Source organism: Lynx canadensis, chromosome A2 (genome assembly GCF_007474595.2).
Source record: "Lynx canadensis isolate LIC74 chromosome A2, mLynCan4.pri.v2, whole genome shotgun sequence".
Classification (NCBI taxonomy): domain Eukaryota; kingdom Metazoa; phylum Chordata; class Mammalia; order Carnivora; family Felidae; genus Lynx; species Lynx canadensis.
Window position 1 is genome coordinate 162,241,581 of NC_044304.2, and position 20,945 is coordinate 162,262,525.

A 20,945-nucleotide genomic window follows, 5' to 3' on the forward strand; every position below is an offset into this window, starting at 1 on the left:
AAATACATTTAGAATTGCTTTGTCTTCTTGATGGACTGACCTTTTCATCACTGTATAACATCACTCTCTGGTTTTGATGATTTTCTTTGCTCTGAAATCTACTTTATTTGATATTAATATAGCCATTCCTTCTTTCCTTTGCATAGTTGCTATTTGCATTATCATTTCTCATCCTTTTATTTTCAACCTGTTTCTACCATAATACCTGAAATGATTTTCTTATAAGCAGCATATAGTTGGGTCATGTGGTTTAATCTACCTTCCCATTTCTATCTTTTGATTGGTGTATTCAGATCCCTACATTTAATGTAATTAATTATTGAGGTGTTAGGGCATAAGTCTGCCATTTTTATTTTATTTTATTTTTTTTTCCTTTGTTCTCTCCAGTTTTCACTTCTCTATTTTCCCCTCTACATTCCTGTGGGATACTTGAACAATTTTATAATTCTATTTTGATTTTAATATAGTTTATTTATTTATTTAGCTATTTATCTATTTATTTATTTATTTATTGGTTGTGTGTGTGTGTGTGTGTGTGTGTGTGTGTTAGTTTTTATTTAAATTCCAGTTAGTTAATACACAGTGAGTTTCCCGTGTACAGCTTAGTGATTCCACACTTCCATACCACACTCAGTGCTCATCATCCTCAATCCCCACTTATGCCCCTACCCACCTCCTCTCCTGTAACCATCAGTGTGTTCTCTACAGTAAAGAGTCTGTTTTTTGGTTTTCCTCTCTCTTTTTCACCCCATGGTTGTTTGTTTTGTTTCTTAAATTCTACATATGAGTGAAATCATATGGTATTTGTCCTTCTCTGACTGACTTATTTGACTTAGCATTATACTCTGGCTCCATCCAAATTGTTGCAAATGGCAAGATTTCATTCTTTTTCATGGCTGTGTAATATTCCACACACACACACACACACACACACACACACACACACACAGTCAAACCTTGGTTTGCGAGTATAATTCATTCTGGAAACATGTTTGCAATCCAAAGCTCTTGTATATCAAAGCAAGTTTCCCCATAAGAAATAATGGAAACTCAGATGATTCATTCCCAGCCCCCAAATTTTCATATAAAATGAATTAAAATACTGTAATGTAATACAAAATAATAAATCAAATACAAAATATAAAGAAAAATAAGCAAATCAACCTACACTTCCCTTTGAAAACCTTCATGGCTGGTATGAGGGAGACGTGAGAGAGGAGGGTTATTGTATAGGACAACATTCACTATCACTAACGGAATTACTGCTATCTATTGGCTCAATGGAATCTTTTTCTTTTCATGCAACTTTAACATGGAACCTGTCCCATGACACTTTATTTTGCCTCCTTTTGAGGATTTTGCGGAAATGTGACATTGCATTGTTGTTAAACAGATTTATCACTACACTGCTACAGCCTTATTCGGGTGGTGATTTTCTACAGAATTTTGCACTGCTTCTCACGTTTTACACATCTCTCTAATCTCATTTGAAGTGAGATTCCTTCCTCTCTTCCATTCTCTTCCTCCTCCATTCTCTTCCTCTGCCTTTTTCTCCTCCTCTGCAGATGAGATGCAGATGTAGACTTGTCATAAAATCTTGCAATTTCTGCCACTTGCATACCTTGTTTGTACTTCTTGATGATTTCCTTCTTAGCTTCCACTGTAATCATCTCCTTCTCCTTACTGCCTTTCTTTTCAACCTTTTTCTGCATGGGGGCCATTGCATACAGTGGCACGGATGTTGACTACAGTACAGAATTAATAAACTCTTGTCATATACTGTATTTAATGTAACTGGCAATAAGACAGCAGAGGAAAGGGTCTCTATCTGCAGGCAGCCTGACCTAGAATAGAAGCAAAGCTTTCCTAGGCTTATTCTTGTATGGAAAAGCAAAGGACTGTCCATAGGTGCTTTGAAGTGACAAAAAATACACTAGTGCCAGTTGTAGGTACCTCCCAACGTTCTGAAAAAAAAAAAATCACTGATTTCTGCCAAATGCCGTGGCCTGAGACCAGCATTGGAGCATGGGAGATGATCATCCACAATCCCTCAGTGAGAGAGAGGAAGAGAGAGAGAGAGAGAGAGAGAGAGAGAGAGAGATGAACCATTGGCTCTGTTGTGATCATGTGAGTTTGGCATCATGTACTATTTGTATTGCAAGACATCACTCATTTATTATGTTAAAATTTATTAGAAATGTTTGCTCATCCTGTGGAACACTCGCAGAACAAGTTACTCACAATCCAAGGTTTTACTGTGTGTGTGTGTGTGTGTGTGTGTGTGTGTGTGTATCACATCTTCTTTATCCACTCATCAGTCAGTGGATATTTGGGCTCTTTTCATAATTTGGCTATTGTTGATTATGCTGCTATAAACACTGGGGTTCATGCATCCCTTTGCATTCGTATTTTTGTTTTCTTTGGATAAATACCTAGTAGTGCAATTGCTGCATCATAGGCTAGTTCTCCAGAGCCTGTCACTTCTATATCCCCTGTCTACAGAACAGTAGGATCCAGGATCCCTGCCCTTATCCCACCGTGTATTTAGGGTCAGGCACTTCCAGTTTGTCTTTATGTATCAGCTACTCCATGATCACCTTGTGCTTGGATTTCACTCAGTGTCACAGTGGGTCTCAGCTTGCTTTGGTTTGGATCAATAGCTGCCCCTTCAGGACTGATGTCTTCCCTAGTCATTACTGCTACTACGGGGCCATCCTCAGAGCAGGGTGATGTAGGGGCAGCCTACACTTCCTTACTGCCCTGTCTCCTCACATCGATTGTGATCTCCTTTAATGGCACAAACATATAATTAATGTACATTGACCAGGGTTAACTAGAAGGAATCACAACATGAAGGATGTTCAGTTGGCCCTTGGACAACGTGAGTGTGAACTCGGTGGGTCCACTTACACATGGGTTTTTTTTTTCAATAGATACTGTTCAGTACTGTATGGGGCACCTGGCTGGCTTAGTCGTGGAGCACGTGACTCCTGATCTCAGGGGTGTGGGCTGGAGAACCATGTTGGATGTAGAGATTACTTTAAAATAAAATCTTTAAAAAATACTTTACAGTACTGTAAATGTATTTTTTCTCCTTATGATTTTCATAGTAACATTTTCTTTTCTCTCGTTTATTGCAAGAATACAGCGTATAATATATATACCATACAAAGTATGTGTCGGGGCGCCTGGGTGGTTCTGTAGGTTGAGTGTCTGACTCTTGATTTTGGCTCAGATCATTATCCCAGGGTTGTGGGATCGAACCCCACATCGGTTTCTGTGCTGAGCACTGAGCCTGCTTGAGATTCTCTCTCTCTCTCTCTCTCTCTCTGTCTCTCCCAAATAAAAAAATCGAAACATGTGCTAATCAACCACTTACATTATTAGTAAAGTTTGGGGAGGAGTCCAAAGTTATACTCAGATTTTCAGTTGTCAGGAGGTGGGGAGGTCATCACTCCTAACCCCCATGTTCAAAGGTCAACCATATTAGTTTTCTAGGGCTTCTGTAATAAAATGCCACACCCTGGGTGGCTTATAATGACAGACATTTAATTTCTCACAGTTCTGGAAGCCGGAAATCCACAATAAAAGTGTAGGCCTGGCTAGGCTCCCTCTGAAGACTGAAGGGGAGGATCCTTCCTTGTCTCTCCAAGCTTCTGATGGCCCCAGATGTTCCTTGGCAACATGATTCCCACCTCTGCCTCCATCTTTACATGCCTGTCTTCCCTTTGTATGTGTCTGTGTCCACTTTCCCTTTTCTGATAAGGATACAAGTCATGTGGATTAAGGTGTACCCTAATGGCCTTAACTTTTTTTAAATTTAAATTCAAGTTAGTTACCATATGGTGTAGTATTGGTTTCAGGAGTAGAATTCAGTGATTCAACACTTGTATACAATACCCAGTGCTCATCCCAACAAGTGTCTTCCTTAATGCCCATCACCCATCTAGCCCATCCCCCACCCACCTCCCTCTGCCAACCCTCAGTTTGTTCTCTATACTTAGGAGTCTCTTATGGTTTACCTCCCTCTCTTTTTTATCTTATTTTATTTTTCCTTCCCTTCCCCTATGTTCATCTGTTTTGTTTCTTAAATTCCACATAGGAGTGGCATATATATATATATATATATATATATATATATATATATCTTATTTACCCCTTCATCAGTTGATGGACATTTGGATTCTTTCCATAGTCTGGCTATTGTTGATGGTGCTGCTATAAACATCTGGGTGCATGTTCCCCTTCAAATCAACACTCTTATTATCTTTTGGATAAATACCTAGTAGTGCAATTGCTGGGTTGTAGGGTAGTTCTATTTTTAATTTTTTGAGGAACCTCAACACTGTTTTCCAGAGTGGCTGCACCAGTTTGCATTCCCACCAACAGTGCAAAAGTGTTCCCTTTTTTGCACATCCGCACTCACATCTGTTGTTGCCTGAGTTGTTAATTTTAGCCATTTTGACAGATGTGCGGTTTTGATTTGCAATTCCCTGATGATAAGCGATGTTGAGTATTTTTTCATGTGTCTGTTAGCCATCTGGATGCCTTCTTTGTAAAAGTGTCTATTCATGTCTTCTGCCCATTCACTGGATTATTTGTTTTTTGGTTGTTGAGTTTATAAGTTCCTTACAGATTTTGGATACTAACCCTTTATCAGATATGTCATTTGCAAATATTTTTTCCCATTCTATAGGCTGGCTGCCTTTTAGTTTTGTTGATTGTTTCCTCTGCTGTGCAGATGCTTTTTATTTTGATGAAGTCCCAATAGTTTATTTTTGCTTTTGTGTTTCCCTTGCCTCTGGAGACATGTATAGCAAGAAGTTGCTGTGACCGAGGTTAAAGAGGTTACTGTCTGTGTTCTGTAGGATTTTGATGGTTCCCTGTCTTACATTTAGGTCTTTCATCCATTTTGAATTTATTTTTGTGTATGGTATAAGAAAGTGGTACAGTTTAATTCTTCTGCATGTTGTTTGTCCGGTTTTCCCAACAACATCTGCTGAAGAGACGGTATTTTTTTCCATTGGATATTCTTTCCTGCTTTGTCAAAGATTAGTTGGCCATATATTTGTGTGTCCATTTCTGGCTTTTCTATTCTGGTCTGTTGATCTATGTATCTGTTTTTGTGCCAGTACCATACTGTCTTGATGATTACAGCTTTGTAATACAGTTTGAAGTCTAATAGCTTTTTCTTAACAATTAAATTTTCAAAGACCTTATTTCTAAATAAGGTCACATTCATAGGTACTGGGGTTTAGGACTTGAACATATCTTTTTTGGGATAGTACAATTCAACCCATTAGTGGGGAGAAAAGCTTAAAAAGTGAAACTGAATATAAATGTTAACAGAGTACAAAGAACTAAAGTTAAAACCCTCTTAAGGACGCTCTCATGAGCCCACTCAAGTTTCTGGACATTCCATATAAATGGAACCATACCTTTATGTAATTTTTTGGTGTCTGGCTTCTTTCACTTAGCATAATGCTTTTAAGGTTGATTAAGGTTGTAACATGGATCTGTACTCCATTTCTTTTTATGGCTAAATGATATTCTATTGTCTAGATATATCATATCCATAAATGGATAAATGTTTATCCATTTATCAGTTGATATACATTTGGGTTGCTTCCACTTTTTTGGCTATAATGAATAATGCTATGAACATCCATGTACAAGTTTTTGTGTGAACATGTTTTCAGTTCTCTTGGGTATATACCTAGGAATGGAATTACTGAGTCACATGACAACTCCATGATTAGCTTTTTGAGGAATTGCCAGACTATCTTCCACAGTGGCAGCACCATTTTATACCCTGAGCAGCAATGTATAAAGGTTCAATCTCTCTACATCCTCACTAGTGTTTGTTAGTTTTTCTTTTTCTTTTTTTAAAATTATAACCACTCCATGAATGTGAAGTGGTTTCTCATTCTGTGATTTGCATTTCCCTAGTGACTAATGATGTTGAGCATCTTTTCATGTGTTTGTTGATTATTTGTGTATCTTCTTTGGAGAAATGTCTAATCCATTTTTTTTTAATCTATTTAAAAACTGAGTGATTTGTCTTTTTATTGTGGAGTTGTAAGAGTTCTTTATATAGTCTGGTACTAGATCTTTGTCAGATATGTAATTTGCAAATATTTTCTCCCATTCTGTGGGTCATCTTTTCATTTTTGATGGTGTTCCATGATATGCAAAAATTTTAAATTTTGACGAAATCCAGTACATCTATTTTCTTTGGTTGCTTCTGATTTTGGTGTCATATATTAGAAACTATTGCCTAACTTACAGTTGTAAAGATTTACACTGTGTTTTCAGAGTTTTATAGGTTTTCTTTTAAGTTTATTTATTTTGAGAGGGGGAAGGGGCAGAAAGAGAGGGAGAGAGAATTCCAAGCAGGTTCTGCACTGTCAGCACAGAGCCCAACGTGGGGCTCCATCTCATGAACCGTGAGTGAGATCATGACCTGACCTGAAATCAAGAGTTGGACACTTAACCAACTGAGTGCCCCAGGCACCCCTGTTTCAGACATTTTTTTCCTGGCATGCTCTATACTTTCACATATATCCTACATGTATAGATAGCTTCTAACACACTGCCCACACACTCTCTTCTCAATATGTCCTGGATCGCAGCCTTAGTGGGACATGCTGGCCCTCTAGGACCCCCGGAATGTTCCTTCCCATATTCCCATCAGCTCAAACACTGCTCCTTGGGAGTTCCCTGGGCTCTCAACCTCCCCAACTAAAGAGCAAGAAGCCAATATTTCTCACTATTTGGGTCATGAGTTAAAAGTTTCCGTTGTTCACGCTGGACACCTTGTTATTCTTTTCTCACATTTTTTTTTTTGCCAGGGACCATCCCCTTTCTCAGCAAAGTGACAGTGCCAGAGTTTTGTTTTATTTTTTTTCTTTCTTTCTGTTTGAGAAGTGAACAAGACCCAAATCAAGATTCCTTATCAGGGCTTCTGCTAGAACCATACACAACCCCTTAAGCCAGAATAACTTTTGCAGTTGAGGGAATTTCAGGTCTTAGCGTGTGGCATCCGTGTCCCTGTTCATGTATGCATGGCTTGCATGCAGGCTGGTGGGCTTTTCTTTGCGATGTGTGCTCAGCTGTTGCAGACAATTTCCCCTTTTTATGCATTTCATTAGAAATCTGAGGTCATCAGCAACCTGAGAATCCCTGGCTGTGAGGACAACCTGGCAGAGGATACTGGAGGGAAGAGATATGGAATTGCACTGTAGTATCAGAGAGGAGCTTGACTTTGTGTGTGAGGGTAGAGATGTTGGAGACAAAGCAAGTGTGGGTGGAGAGCTAAGGAAGCACAGTTAGGATGGACAATAGAGGCTAACCTGGCTCATTTGACCTGGACCAGAGAGATGATCCTTCCAGAGATGCATGGGACAGAAGGAGATGATTCTGCACCTCACATTATCTCACTAGTTGGCCCACAAATCTGTTTGCCCCCCTACCCACCCGGCCTTTTTTTGAGATTGAAATAAAAGAAAAATTTCCAAATCTCTTAAATGTTATTTATCCCTGAGTTGAAAAGTGTATCCTCGCCCTGTGAGTGTGTGAGCCAGTGAAAAAAACTCCTCTTTGGAAGTGGACTTTCTTCAGAGTCTCAATGGCCCCTAGGGAACGGAGTCTCTAGTCTTATTCTCCTGGGACTTGTAGAACGTCTGCTTGCAAGCTGCAGAGGGGTGGGAATGGCCATGCCCAGGGATACATTCCCTTGCTGGTACAGATGGACAGTTCTATTCCAGTGTATTCTGTTCTTATGATTAGGTGCTTGAGTGTGTGTGTGTGTGTGTGTGTGTGTGTGCGCGCACGCACGTGCAAGCATGAGGTATCTGGCTTTTGCAGACTGGGCTAGGAATGACATAGTGTCTATTCAATGGGCAGATAAAGCAGAAAAATCATCTACCAGCTGAAGGATGGGCATTGAGGAGGGCACTTGTCGGGATGAGCACTGGGTGTTGAATAGAAGCCAATTTGACAATAAATTATATATATTTAAAGAAAACACAATGTGATTTAGTGCGTTTATTTATTCAATTCAGATAACTCAAATAAACGAGTATGGCCGGAGGCTCTGATCATTGTTGGCTTTCACCCTAACCTGAGGGGAGTCCAGGACAGGAAGGCAAAGACAGGAGCGGAGACAGTTCAAGGACGGGAGAGGCAGTCTGATCAGTGGAAAACAGACCAAAGAAACGCTGGTTGTTCGGCTTCACTCAAGGGAGAGAGAGCTCAGGGAAGCCCTTGACCTCTGGGAAGGTATTGTAGGAGTTGGCCTAAGGCAGGGCTCTGAATAGGAGGGAGGAAGGAAGAGCTTGTGGGCCCTAGAGACGCACAACACCAGCAGGGGAACTTGATCTTCAGTTGATGGGTCAAAGTCCTTCTAACAGGGTCACTCAGGACGGCCCTCAGGCAAGGCCAGGGGCCCACGCGGGAACACCAGGCCCAGCAGCAGCACAACCCCCAGCAGCAGAAGCACCAGCCGCCACCTCCGTCGCGCGGCCTCCAGCCAGCGCCGCCCCCGCCCCCACTCCCGCCTCCACCCCCGCTCCAGGCCGCGGGCTACCAGCCGCGCCGCCACCAGGCTGAGCGTGTCCTCGGGACGCGCGTGGCGCCGGCCCACGCCAGGCCGTACATGTCGTCGTGGGTGAAGGGCGCGCCGTCGTATTCCAGCGCCAGCCGCTCCACCAGCGGCAGCAGCTCGCCCACCTGCGCATCGCGCTTGGCGCCTGCCGCCCTGATTGCTGATGCTAGACCTTCCAACACCATGGTAAACACAGCGGTGAGAGTGGACATCCCTGCCGTGATCCTGATCTCAATCCCTCAGAAATACAAGCAATTCTCAGGGAATACCATGAAAAATTATATGCCAACAAATTGGACAACCTGGAAGAAATGGGCAAATTCCTAAGCACCCACACACTTCCAAAACTCAAATGGGAAGAAATAGAAAATTTGATCAGTTATCAAAAATCTCCCAACAACTAAGAGTCCTGTACCACATGGCTTCCCTGGGGAATTCTACCAGACATTTAAAGCAGAGATAATACTCATCCTTCTCAAGCTGTTACAAAAAATAGAAGGGGAAGGAAAACTTCTAGACTCATCCTATGACCCAGCATTAGTTTGATTCCTAAACCAGACAGATACCCAGCTAAAAAAAGAGAACTACAGGCCAATATCCCTGATGAATATGGATGCAAAAATTCTCAGTAAGATACTAGCAAATCAAAATCAACAGCATATAAAAAGAATTGTTCACCATGATCAAGTGGGATTCATTCCTGGGCTGCAGGGCTGGTTCAACATTTGCAAATCAATCAGTGTGATACATCACATGAATAAAAGAAAAGAAAAGAACCATGTGATCCTGTCAATCAATGCAGAAAAACCACTTGACAAAATTCAGCATCCTTTCTTAAAAAAAAAAAAACCCTGGAGAAAGTTGGGATAGAAGGAACATACTTAAACACCATAAAGGCCATTTATGAAAAGCCCACAGCTAATATCATCCTCAATGGGGAAAAACTGAGAGCTTTCCCGTTTTTTTTTTTTAAATAGCAACTCAAGCGGACTAAGACAGTGTTTACGTTTTGATAAATGCTCACACACACACAAAAATGTTTGTTTCCCTTTGCCATGAATCCACTTTCTACAAAACACTACCAGTCAATGCACTATTTTTTCAAGAAGGAAAAATACATCCAAACTACTAAAATGAATTAAGGACATTTGAAAGTTAACCACATTTATTTGAATAGTGTACATAGAGTCAAAACTGACATATAAACGCTAAAAGTGAACTTGAGCCTTTGCAAAGTCCATACAGTGTCCAAGGCGTCCTGAGTCATTAAGACTCCCAGTCTGAAGCTCCACGTTTCCTTTGAAATTGGGTTTAAGTTCCCCTCAGCGCCTTGACCCAGCCCCTTTACCCTCCAGGCTCCCGGCGTTTGGAAGGGCAGAGCCTTCAATCTGGGCCTGGAGCCCCCCGCTGGAGAAGCAGCAGGACAAATAACAGTGCGCCCCCCAGCAGCAGGAGCGCCAGCGGCCACCTCCGCCTCGCGGCCTCCAGCCAGCGCGGCCCCCGCCCCCACTGCCGACCCCACCCCCTCCCCAGACCGCGGGCCGCCAGCCGCGCGGCCACCAGGCGGAGCGTGTCCTCGGGACGCGCGTGGCGCCGGGCCCACGCCAGGCCGTACACGTCGTCGGTGAAGGGCGCGCCGTCGTGCTCCAGCGCCAGCCGCTCCACCAGCGCCAGCAGCTCGCCCACCTGCGCATCGCGCTCGGCGCCCGCCGCCCGGTTGTCCAGGGCGCACACGCGGCCGCCGCACTCGGCCACCAGGGCCCGCAGCGCGCGGTTGTCGGTGGCGCGCACGTAGTCGTGCAGCGAGCCCCCCTCCAGGTCCTCCCGGCGCGTGAAGACGAGCACGGCGCGCGCCAGGACGCCGGCCCCGAACAGCTCGCGGACGCCGCGCGCCGCCTCCTCGTCCTGGGCGGTGAAGCGGCCCAGCTGCGTGACCAGCAGCAGCGCGTGCGGCCCGGGCGCCGAGAGCAGGTAGCAGCTGGCCCGCTCGGTGCAGTCCGGGTCCGCGCGCCGGCCTTGGGCGGTGAAGAGGTCGGGGGTGTCGGTGACCTCCACGCGCCACCCGGCCCAGCTGCGGCTCCCCAGGGCGCAGCTTCTGGTCACCGGGGTGGCCGCGAGCCTGGACGGGAAGAGCCTGTGGCCCAGGATGCTGTTGCCCGTGGCGCTCTTGCCCACTCCGGTCCTGCCGGCCAGGATGAGCCTGAGCCTGCGCTCCTGCGCGAGCGGCTGCTGCTGGTCGTCCGGGTCCTGGGAACCTGTGAGGACAGAGTAGGCGTGGGCCGCCGGCCTGAGAGCGCGCGTCCCGCTCCGCCGGGGCTCCGGGCTGCCTCCTGAACGGAGGAGGGCACCGACGCCTCCCGCTTCCGCTTGTCCAACCGGGCCTTTCCCAGGCGCTCTGGTTAGAGCTTGTGCGACTCCGGGGGCATCTGTAGCCACCTCTCTTCCATCTTTGGCTCCAGTGCGTGCACCTGCCCCCCAGTCCATGCTCCGGCACCGGGTGCACACTGCTCTGGAGGGTCCCCCTCGACGGTCGCAGGCCATGACTTCAGCTGACATTGCCTCTGGTCGTCCGCACCGTGCAGAGCTGCTCCGTGCTGGACGACTTCCCAGGCCTCTGCCAGACTTCTCCCAGGGCCATCCCAGCGAGGAGATGCGGGAGGGCACAGAAGGCCTGGGAGTGAAGGGCTGTCTGGAGTCCCAGACACCCCGGGTTGGAATCACAGCCCCGCATGTGCCAGCTGTGGAACCCTGGGCCAGTTTAGCCTAAGCGTTCAACGTCTTCTGCATAATGGGAGGGGTGACAGAGAGTTGTGTCTCCCAGGGTTGCTCAGAGTATTAGGTGACAGGATCTCTTTGCTTCTTCCCTTCCTCCACTTCCCCTCCTCCTCCCTCTTCTCTCTAGGAAACCTGCTTCCAGTAAGACACAGTTAACCCTCCATCCTTGTTCACAGACACAGTCTACCTGGTAAACCGTGTTCCCTCTAGTCCATGATCTCAACCTTCCACAACTTCTGTGGGGATCAGAGTAGATGTATTATCCTCATTGTACCCTTTGGGACCCAAGGCACAGTCTGGTCAAGGCACTTAATATCTTACAGTAGGGCAGGGGCAGAGGTCCAGCAAAAATGCAAAGCTGGGGCTCTAGCTGTTTCACCCCAGCATGGGGACATGTCTGGGATTTGTCTCTGTTCAGTCTTTTTTTTTTTTTTTTTTTAATGTTTATTTATTTTTGAAAGAGACAGAGAATGGGAGTGGGTTGGGACAGAGAGAGAGGGAGACGAATCTGAAACAGGCTCCAGGCTCTGAGCTGTCAGCACAGAGCCCAACGTGGGGCTCGAACTCATAAGCTGCGAGATCATGACCTGAGCTGGATTCAGACGCTCAACCGACTGAGCCACCCAGGTGCCCCAATGTCTCTGTTCAGTCTTGAGTTAGCCCATGGCCTTGGGACCCAGAGCTGACGCCTAGGGGCAAGTACACACTGAGATCAGTTCTTACCATAGGCATTTTCTTCATCTCTGGCCATCTTGCGTCCTCCCATGCCCACCTGAAAGAGTTCCAAACACAACCTGTTAGTTCCTTCATTCCTTCAATCATTCATTCATTTATTGAATAGGTATAACTACCTAAGGTGGCTCAGGCAAGGTCCAAAGAGCTGGTGACATCCCAATGAAAGGTCATGCTTCCTGCCCTCCTCTGAACATCAGAATTTGGGGAAGAACCCTGGAAGGACCTGGTTGGTATTGGAACCAAACGGTGCGATCCTTTGGTGAGCCTCTTTGGTCCTTTCAGGGACCCTGAATGCAAATGACAGAGTGGTGGTGATAACCCGTCCTCTGTGTCAGTGAGTGAGCCTTAGCTGAGAATTTCCCAGGTAATTTATGTCAGTGGCATTAACTGTAGGCACAAAGTTTTCCCAGAAGATTCCACAGCCAGGGGAGACTTTGGAAAACCGTGAGAATCAGAAATTCTGCTCAGTGACATAGGAACCACCTTAGGGCGGTTGGCCGGGGATGGGCCGAGGGGGGGGGTGGGGGGGGGCGGAGGACAAGAAGAGAGTTTGCAGTTTGCTTTTGGAAATTGGAAAAGATACCTATCTCCCATGCTGATGTGAGGAACCTGTGATCTGCTCTCTGAAGACCAAAGAATTTGGCTTGTGTCATTTGTGTAAATATGACCTGTGTGCTGGAGAGATGGGACACTCCCTTCCGGCTCCTGGTGTTCCTGCCCCGAATCTGAGGCCTCTCAAACTAAGTGATGACCCCAAGTCTGGCAGGATTTACTACAGCTAGCCACTCAGTGATGGAGTCTGCTTGATCTCACGAGGACCTGGTCACAAGGGCGCAGCTCTGCTCTGTCTGCTTCGCCAGCCCTGTGTCCCACTCACTCCCCTTCTGGGTCAGCTGCTCCGCAGAGGACAGGTTTCAGGGCCTTTCCAGCCCACCTGTGCGCTCACCCCCATGACCACTCCTTCTCTCCCACGTTTCTGTCTGAGTCCTGTCTGTGCTTCGCCATCCATTTCTTTCTTTTTTTTTTTTTTTAATTTTTTTTTAACGTTTATTTATTTTTGAGACAGAGAGAGAGCATGAACAGGGGAGGGGCAGAGAGAGAGGGAGACACAGAACCCGAAACAGGCTCCAGGCTTTGAGCTGTCAGCACAGAGCCTGACGCGGGGCTCGAACTCACGGACCATGAGATCATGACCTGAGCTGAAGTCGGACACTTAACCGACCAAGCCACCCAGGCGCCCCTCGCCATCCATTTCAAATGCTACCTCTTCATGGCAACACCTGGCTACTGCAAGTGACCTTGCTGTGTCCCATGGGCAGCACACAAGGACAAGCAAAGGGAAGGGTTGATTGATAACTTGTCTTTGGCCTGTTAGATGACAGGTTTGTCTTCTGCGTAGCCCCCCTTTTGGCTCCCCAAAGCCCTTGGTAAAGTTGATCCCACAGGCCTCAGGTGAGTAGTGATCTTGTGTGTAAAAATTAGCAAACTCCCATAACTGACTGCACAGCAGAACTGAAGAAACAGCCGGAAGATTCAGTGCAAAGAACAAGAATTTAGCTAAAGCAAGAAGTCCTTATCGATGACAGAACTGACCAAGTGTGCTCTAGGAAATCCACTGGACTCCTGGCCCCTATGGGACTTCTCAAAGGTTTGCGATGGTTTGGGATGGGATTTGAAAAATTCTTCCAGAGTTTCTGAGAGCTGACATCTGGGGTTTAGAGGCTTGGAGTCATTGACTGATGTAGAACATGGAGACTCCTAGCATCTTAAATGTGATTGGATATTATGTAGTCCCCTGCTTCCTGAACCTGCTGTCTTTTGGAAGTATTTACGGGAGTCTTTAAAATATATATTTGACATTTTGTTTCATAGATGTGTAGTTTAATAAGAAAAAAGGGGGTGCCTTTGTGGCTCGGTCTGTTAAGTGTTTGACTCTTAATTTTGGATCAGCTCATGATCGCATGGTTTGTGGGTTTGAGCCCCACATGAGGCTCTGTGCTGATAGCACAAAGCCTGCTTCGGATTCTCTCTCCTTCTTCTTCATGTATGCCTCCCCTGCTCACATGTCTGTCTAAAAAATAAACAAACAAACAAATAAATAATAAATAAACGTTAAAAAAACGGTATCTCTCACCCCTCCTCCTGAGGGATTTTTTTTTTATTAAAAAAGTTTATTTTACTGTTTACTTATTTTTCTGAGAGACGGTGAGACAGAACTCGAGCAGGGGAGGGTCAGAAGGAGAGAGGGAGACGAAGAATCCAAAGCAGGCTCCAGGCATTGAACTGACAGCACAGAATCCATCCCAGGGCTCAAAGCTTAATGGACCAAGCCACCGAGGTACCCTCCCCAACCCCCTGAGTGATTCTAATGCATTGGGTCCCTGCTCTGAGTTTCTGGGCCTTTCATCCTGTCCAAGCCCTTCATTTATAGCCAGTGTGTGGGGATGAAGAGGGCTCCAGCCCACAGAGCCCTGGGCAGCTTGGGCGGGGGAAGGGATGTGCAAGACACACAAGCACGTGTACTGCAGAGGTCTGAAGACCATGTTCATAACTGTTGCTGGCTCCTGCAAGTCCCTGGGGGTGCACAGGGCTGAGGAGGTGGAGGGTGTGAGTGGGGTTCGGCTCACAGACACGATTTCTACTCTGCGATGTGTTCTGAGGTTAGACTCACTTGTTTGTCCTCAGAAATGTCTCTCTCCTTGGCTGCACATGCCCTCAGAGGGAGTGTCTGCAGCTTTCTCCAGCGTGCTCCGCCCTGACAGTGCTTCTAGCAAACACCTTTCTGACCAGGCGAGGAGCAGGGCAGGACGAAGTATGTAGTCCCAAGTAAAAGTGTGCGCACTCCACGGCTGGAGAAGATGCTTACCTTTCTTCTTCCCTTGCTTGTTCTGAAACTCAGAGCTCCCTGAAAAGCCTGCAAGGGTGAAGTTATTCTTTCTAGATCCCGCTCCCCTTCCTGGGAGGTAGTAGAATGCAGGTGCCCACTCAGTGAGCTGCAACCAGGCCCTGAATTCCTTAGAGCCCTCCTACCCCCTCCCACTTCCTCCACTCCCCTCTGTCCCAGGTGGCTCCCTTCCTCCCCGTGTGTGCTCACCTTCCAGCAGAAGTGGTGACAGGCTCTGCTGTTGGCTGCAGAAACCCGCGACCTGGTGCTGTGCCTTGGGTTGTGAGTACAGAGGCTGTTCCTGCCAGCACAGAGCAGGGAGGAAGTCTCAGAGCCCAGGGAGGGAGGGCCCAGTGGTGCCGATTTAAAGGGACAGGACATGGGCCAGCGAGGGGTGCCTTTGCGTTGTTTCCACTGTGCAACCCGCCCCCTGCTTGGGACTGTCCTGATCTTTTCCGAAGGTCGCTGTGGCACCACATCTTGTTCCCGGGAGGGGCTGTAACCTCAGTGAAGGGCAGTTTAGACTTCTGAGGCCTGTTCTCAGTTTTGGCCTCTGCCCACTACTCTTATCTCCAGTTGCCTTTTGCTTTTTGGGTGTTTTCCTAGAAAATGGCCTCTTGAGAATCTCCTTCCCCAGGAATCAGGGAGGAATCCTTGACTGGACATCATTGTGGACAAGGCCACCAATGTGGTCCTCTGTGCCATCTCCTCATTCCTAAAGAAAAAGAGGTCTTTTGAGCTATTAAAGATCAGACAGCAGGAAGAGGATGGAATTTTCATAGGAGACTTAGTCTAGCCTCAAGTTGGTATCTCTGACCCAAGTGTCTGTTTCTCCTCTCAGGAGGTCATGAGAGAGGAAAATAGCCGTGAGTAAAATAGCCAGACAATTGTGGAGAGAAGGCTACAACAGCGAATGCTGCTATGTGCCCTGGACCTGGTTTGTTCTGGAATCATCTCTGCGAGCTTGCCTAACTCACTTACAGTTTCTGGAGTCAACTCTCCCCGTGTGTAGTGAGGGCTTTCAGTTAACCTGAAGCTAATGCTCTGGGGCCTGATTTTTAGCCAGTCTTGCCAGTTCATTCTCTCTAGTGAAGATACCTCACCCATGGCCCTCCACCTTATCCCCCCCCCACATGCTATCCAGCTTTATTGAGATATAATTGAAATGTAACACTGTAATTTTAAAGGGTGCAATGTGTTGATTTGATACACTCTATATTGCAAAATAATTGCCACCACAGTATTATTAGCTAACACCTGCATCACATCACATATTTACCGTTACTCTTTCTGAGTGAGAACATTTAAGATCATCTACTCTCTTGTAACTATTAAGGTATGATACAGTGGTATGAGCCATAATCACTGGGCTGCACATTAGATCCCCAGAACGTATTCATCTTATAACTGGAACTTTGTACTCTTTGACCAATGTCTCCCCATCCCCCCATTCCCCAGCCCCTTGTCACCACCGTTCTACTCTCCATTTCTATCAGTTTGGCTTTTTAAAATTCCACATAAAAGTGATATCATACAGTATTTGTTTTTCTCTGTTTGACATGTTTCGCTTATGATAATGCCCTCAAGTTCGACCCTGTTGTTGCAAATGACAAGATGTTCCTCTTTCTTTTCACAGAACAATATATATACCCATAGTTGGACCCTTAGGTTGCTTCCACATCTTGGGTATTGTGAGCAATGCTGCTTGGAGCTTGTGAGTGCAGATCTTTCTTTGAGATCTTGCTTGCATTTCTTTTGGATAAATACCCAGAAGTGGGACTGCCGGATCAAATGTAATGCTACCTATAATTTTTGGAGGACTGTCCATACTATTTTCCACAGTGGTTGCACCAATTTGTGTCCCGTGCACAGTGCACAAGGCTTCCCTTTTCTCCACATCTTCCCTAACACTTGTTACCTCTTGTCTTCTTGATGATACCCATTCTAACAGGTGTGAGGCGATACCTCATTGTGGTTTTGATTTGCGTTTCCCCTGATGATGGTGATACTGAGCACATTTTCATGCACCTATGTGCCACCTGTATGTCCTCTTTGGGAAAATGCCTGTTTAGTTCCTCTGTCCTTTTTAAATAAATTGCTCGGGTTTTGTTATTCATTATATGAGTTCTTTATGTATTTTGGGTATTAACCCTTTATCAAATATACGATTTGCAAATACTTTCTCCCATTCAGTGTGCTGCCTTTTTGTATTGTTGATGGTTTCCTTTGCCAGGCAGAAGCGTATTAGTTGGATGTAATCTCACTTGTTCATTTTATCTGTCGCTGCCTTTGCTTTTGTGGTCAAATCCAAAAATTATTGTCAAGACTGATGTAAAGGAGCTTCCCCCCTGTTATACTCTAGGATTTCAAGTCTCTTAGATTTATTGAGGCTCATTTTATGGCCTATTGGTCATATTTAGGAGAACGTTCTCTGTGTACCTGAACAGAATGCATAATCTACTTCATTGGGTAAAGTGCTGTAATGTTAGGTGTAGTTGGTTTATCTGTGGGTCACATCTTCTGTTTCTGTTTTGACCTTCTGATTAGCTGTAGTACGCATTGGTCAATGTGGACATTGAAGTCTACAGCTTGTTGTTGAATTGTCTATTTCTCCTTGACATCTGTTATTTTTTGCTTCCTGTGTTTTGGGGCTCAATTGTGAAGTACGTGTGTTTTTATAATTTTTACATCTTCAAATTTACTGAATCTTTGTTCTAGCCGTTGAAATCTATCGTTGAGCTCCACTAGTAAAATTTTCATTTCAGTCATACATTTCCGCTGCAGAATTTCTATTTTGTTGTTTAAAAAAGCAATTTCTGTATTCTTATGGACACACAGACAGCAGCAAATCAAGGCCTAGAAAGGCAGAAAGGGAATAGTACCCAGAGCCACTACACCATGTTCCCTAAAATACCCAGTTTTTAACAAGAACTGTAAGATGTACAACGAAACAGGAAGGTGTGACCCATATACTGGAAAAACTGAGGCCACAGGAATTGCCTAGCAGAGGCCCTGCATATTGGATTCAAAGACAGGGCTTCCAAAGAGCAGTTCTAAGCATGTTGAAAGAACTGAAGGAAATCAGTGTGAAAACTCCCACCACTGATACCATACTTGATGAAAGGTTGAGAGCTTGGCCCCTGTGATCAGAGATAAGACAAAGATATCTGCTCTGGCGCTTCACTTCAACTTTGTGCAGGGGGTTTGCATGTTTGGCTGGACTCTCCTGGTGAAGTCTGCTTCCCCTGCAGGGTGAAACCTCTGGTGTCTCTCCTCAGAGGGTGTCCCGGGAGGTGACAGTTGTCTTAGCCCCACTCTGTGCGTCTTTCCCTAACCACTCTGTCTGTCCATACTACACCCGGCGGTTAAACCTACTGACCTCCAGCTGATTCCTCTCAAGATACTGTTCTCTTGCTGGAAGGCTGAGGGGACAGGGAGCCCCAGCTTCTTGGCCACAGCTCCCAGAATGCAGTTTCCTTCCAGAGGAGCTGAGTGTGTGTTGGAAGGGAAGAAGCAGCTTATGGTAAGTGTCACAGACTCACTGTTCTTACTACCATTTAGTAGACTTTTTATTTTTTTGAAATAGTCTTTCTTCGTTTGCTGAATGATCTTGGAACCACTTTAAGAGACTTTAATATATTTTTAAAAATATATACCTTGCACCACTTATGGCTGTCCCACCAGTACTAGGTCTGTAGGGTTCCTCCAGGACATATGGAAGCCTGTCCTAGTTTTGGGTCAAACTCTGGCCACATTGCCACCCTCCCCTTCTTCCTTCCTGCTGGCTGCCTGGAGTTTGCCTCGTTTTGTCTTCCCCTTGTGGTGTCTTATTATAGTTAAAAGAAACACCGTCAAAAGGGAGCCAGGCAGCAGTTACCACCGTCTTACCGACAGCCGTTTTTATACGGAGTCCCGCTGTCCTACTAACTGCAGATATGGTGAACTTGCAGAGGGTGAGAGAGATGCTGGCCTCTCCCTGTATTTCCAAAGAGTGGTTTATATTCTTTCACAGCTTGGACATGAGTCATTTCAGTGCAACTTTCAAGTTCTATTTCTTCCGGAGAAATAAGTAATAGTGAAAAATAATAAAGCTGCTTGGCTGTTTGTTAGCTATTTATGTTTTGAGTGAAAAATTTTTAAAACTTGGGGGGACGTGAGGGGCTATTTGTTTGAGCATCTGACTCCTGGTTTCAGTTCAGGTCATGATCTCACTGTTTGTCAATTCAAGCCCTGCGTCAGGCTCTGTGCTGGCAAGGAGTGTGCTTGGGATCCTCTCTCTCCCTCTTTATCTGTCCCTCCCCTCCTCACTCTCTCTCTCTCTCTCTCAAAATTAATAAATAAACTTTAATCAATCAATCAATCATTCAGTGAACAAACAACCAGTAGAAAAATTGGTCAAAATTTTGGAAGATAGCAGCATCCATGTGCACCTGTTCTAATAAAGAGCAGAACTGACTTGTTCAGCCCACGTCAGGGTCAAAAGATCTAGCTGCTGTGCTTGCCTTGACCGGGCCCTGGTTGGAGATTCCCAGGAAGACGTCCACCTCATCCTCAGGCCAGCACCAGCCTGGGGAGAGATGGAAAAAGTATCCTGTGCAGAGGCCAGTGAGATCTCCATGGTGGGGTTCCTCCTTGGCCCCGCCTTCCTGCCCCAGTCCCTTTTGAGCACAACAGCAGCCACAAATGAGAAGACATGAACCTGTGACCTTGCCTTTGTGGCCTGATGAGGAAGACAGACTCGGGAGAGGTGAGGCAGGAAATTGCTGGGGCTGAAGTAAGATGTATGTTTTTCTCTGCATGAGTGAATTTACGAGAAATCACCCTGTTGCCCGTTTCTTGAAAATGCAAGGGACTGTGGGAAACAATAACAGAAAAAACCGTGCTGTGATATGGTGCCATAAATATAACAGTCTTTCCTTTATCCCTCGTTAAAGATTTACTTACCGTGTTTATCATTTGTAATAAAACACTCGAGACACTCCACATAGATGTGAGTGAAGCAATAAAAGATGTCAAGTTGAAACCAAAAGAAAGAAACGAAGGTAACAGCAGAAACCGTGCCAACTTTGTTCTAAATCCCAGAGAGGGCAGATCACTGAAGGCTGTCGGCTGGTCCTGGCAGCCTGTGAGTTCTTTCCCTGACCCCCATTCTCCCAAGCCGCCTCTTCCACCGTTGGTACCGAGGAATGGCTAAGAATCCAGGGGCCATCCAAGCAAAGGCTGTGGGGTTTGGAGGCGTGGGACTGGAAAGTCTAGGCGGATGAGTGAGGAAGGATGCTGTGTGTGTGGAGAGTAGCAGAGAACTCGGGGTGAAACATGCCTGTGCCTTTGCTTCTTGTGTTCATGGCTGTCGGTGCTGGCTGGTAAATAAAGGTGATGTCCATAACCATCTGTAAGTGTCCATTACTCTGATGGCCCTTGGGACATCAAAGCCCTGGGGAAAGAAGGCACATACTCATATTCACACCTGGGTCCTCCAGCCAGGAGTCTTGGGACTGGGCCCTCCTCAGGGTCTCCCTTTGGGGGCCACAGGTCCCTGTTCCCCCAGGAGATTTATACCTACAGCCAACCAACACCTGAGAAGTTGTGTGGGTATGTGGGCCCAGGCTCGTGAATCATGCGGGGGGGGAGTGTCTTGGAATTCGTCCTAATTGGGAGAGGCCCAGATAGTCTCCCATGATGCTATTCTGTAGGAGGCATTGAACTGAGACATTCTAGGACTTCTTATCCATAAAGATACTGGGGCACATGGGGATTGTGGTTTTTTGGGGTCTGTTTGTGTTTGGGTTTTCTCCAAGCCATAGATCTTGATCGTGGCAGAATCAGGCCCACACACTTTTCCACTGACTGATTTTCATATATTAAGGAGACATTTTTGCTGATTAAGAGAAAATAGTCCTTTTGTGCATTGTTGGTATTCTGTAAGAGTGAGGGATTGATTGTTGC

General features: G+C 45.9%; 2 protein-coding genes across 8 annotated transcripts in view; one reads left to right on the top strand and one right to left on the bottom strand.

Annotated features, from left to right (window-relative positions):
• Positions 1–9,739: 9,739 nt before the first annotated feature.
• Positions 9,740–15,316, bottom strand: LOC115509365 (GTPase IMAP family member 1-like). 5 transcript variants are annotated; one of them, XM_030308785.1, is made up of 4 exons: positions 15,210–15,316; positions 14,982–15,029; positions 12,104–12,152; positions 9,740–10,860 (listed from the first exon to the last, which is right to left on the bottom strand). In XM_030308785.1, exons 3-4 carry the CDS (start codon positions 12,144–12,146, stop codon positions 9,989–9,991), a joined length of 915 nt encoding a protein of 304 aa, XP_030164645.1. In that variant the 5' UTR covers positions 12,147–12,152; positions 14,982–15,029; positions 15,210–15,316; the 3' UTR covers positions 9,740–9,988. The 5 variants fall into 5 exon arrangements, with proteins under 5 accessions (XP_030164645.1, XP_030164644.1, XP_030164646.1 ...); XM_030308784.1 differs by lacking the exon at positions 14,982–15,029 and having other exon boundaries at positions 15,210–15,313; XM_030308786.1 differs by lacking the exons at positions 14,982–15,029; positions 15,210–15,316 and adding an exon at positions 14,787–14,975.
• A 5,261-nt stretch (positions 15,317–20,577) lies between these two features.
• The window catches only part of LOC115509358 (GTPase IMAP family member 7-like), a 146,728-nt gene continuing 146,360 nt past the window's right edge, over positions 20,578–20,945 (top strand). For all 3 annotated transcript variants that reach the window (XM_030308757.1, XM_030308758.1, XM_030308759.1), the window contains exon 1: positions 20,578–20,587. The gene's annotated coding sequence lies outside the window, so the exon portion shown is untranslated. The remainder of the gene's footprint in view (positions 20,588–20,945) is intronic.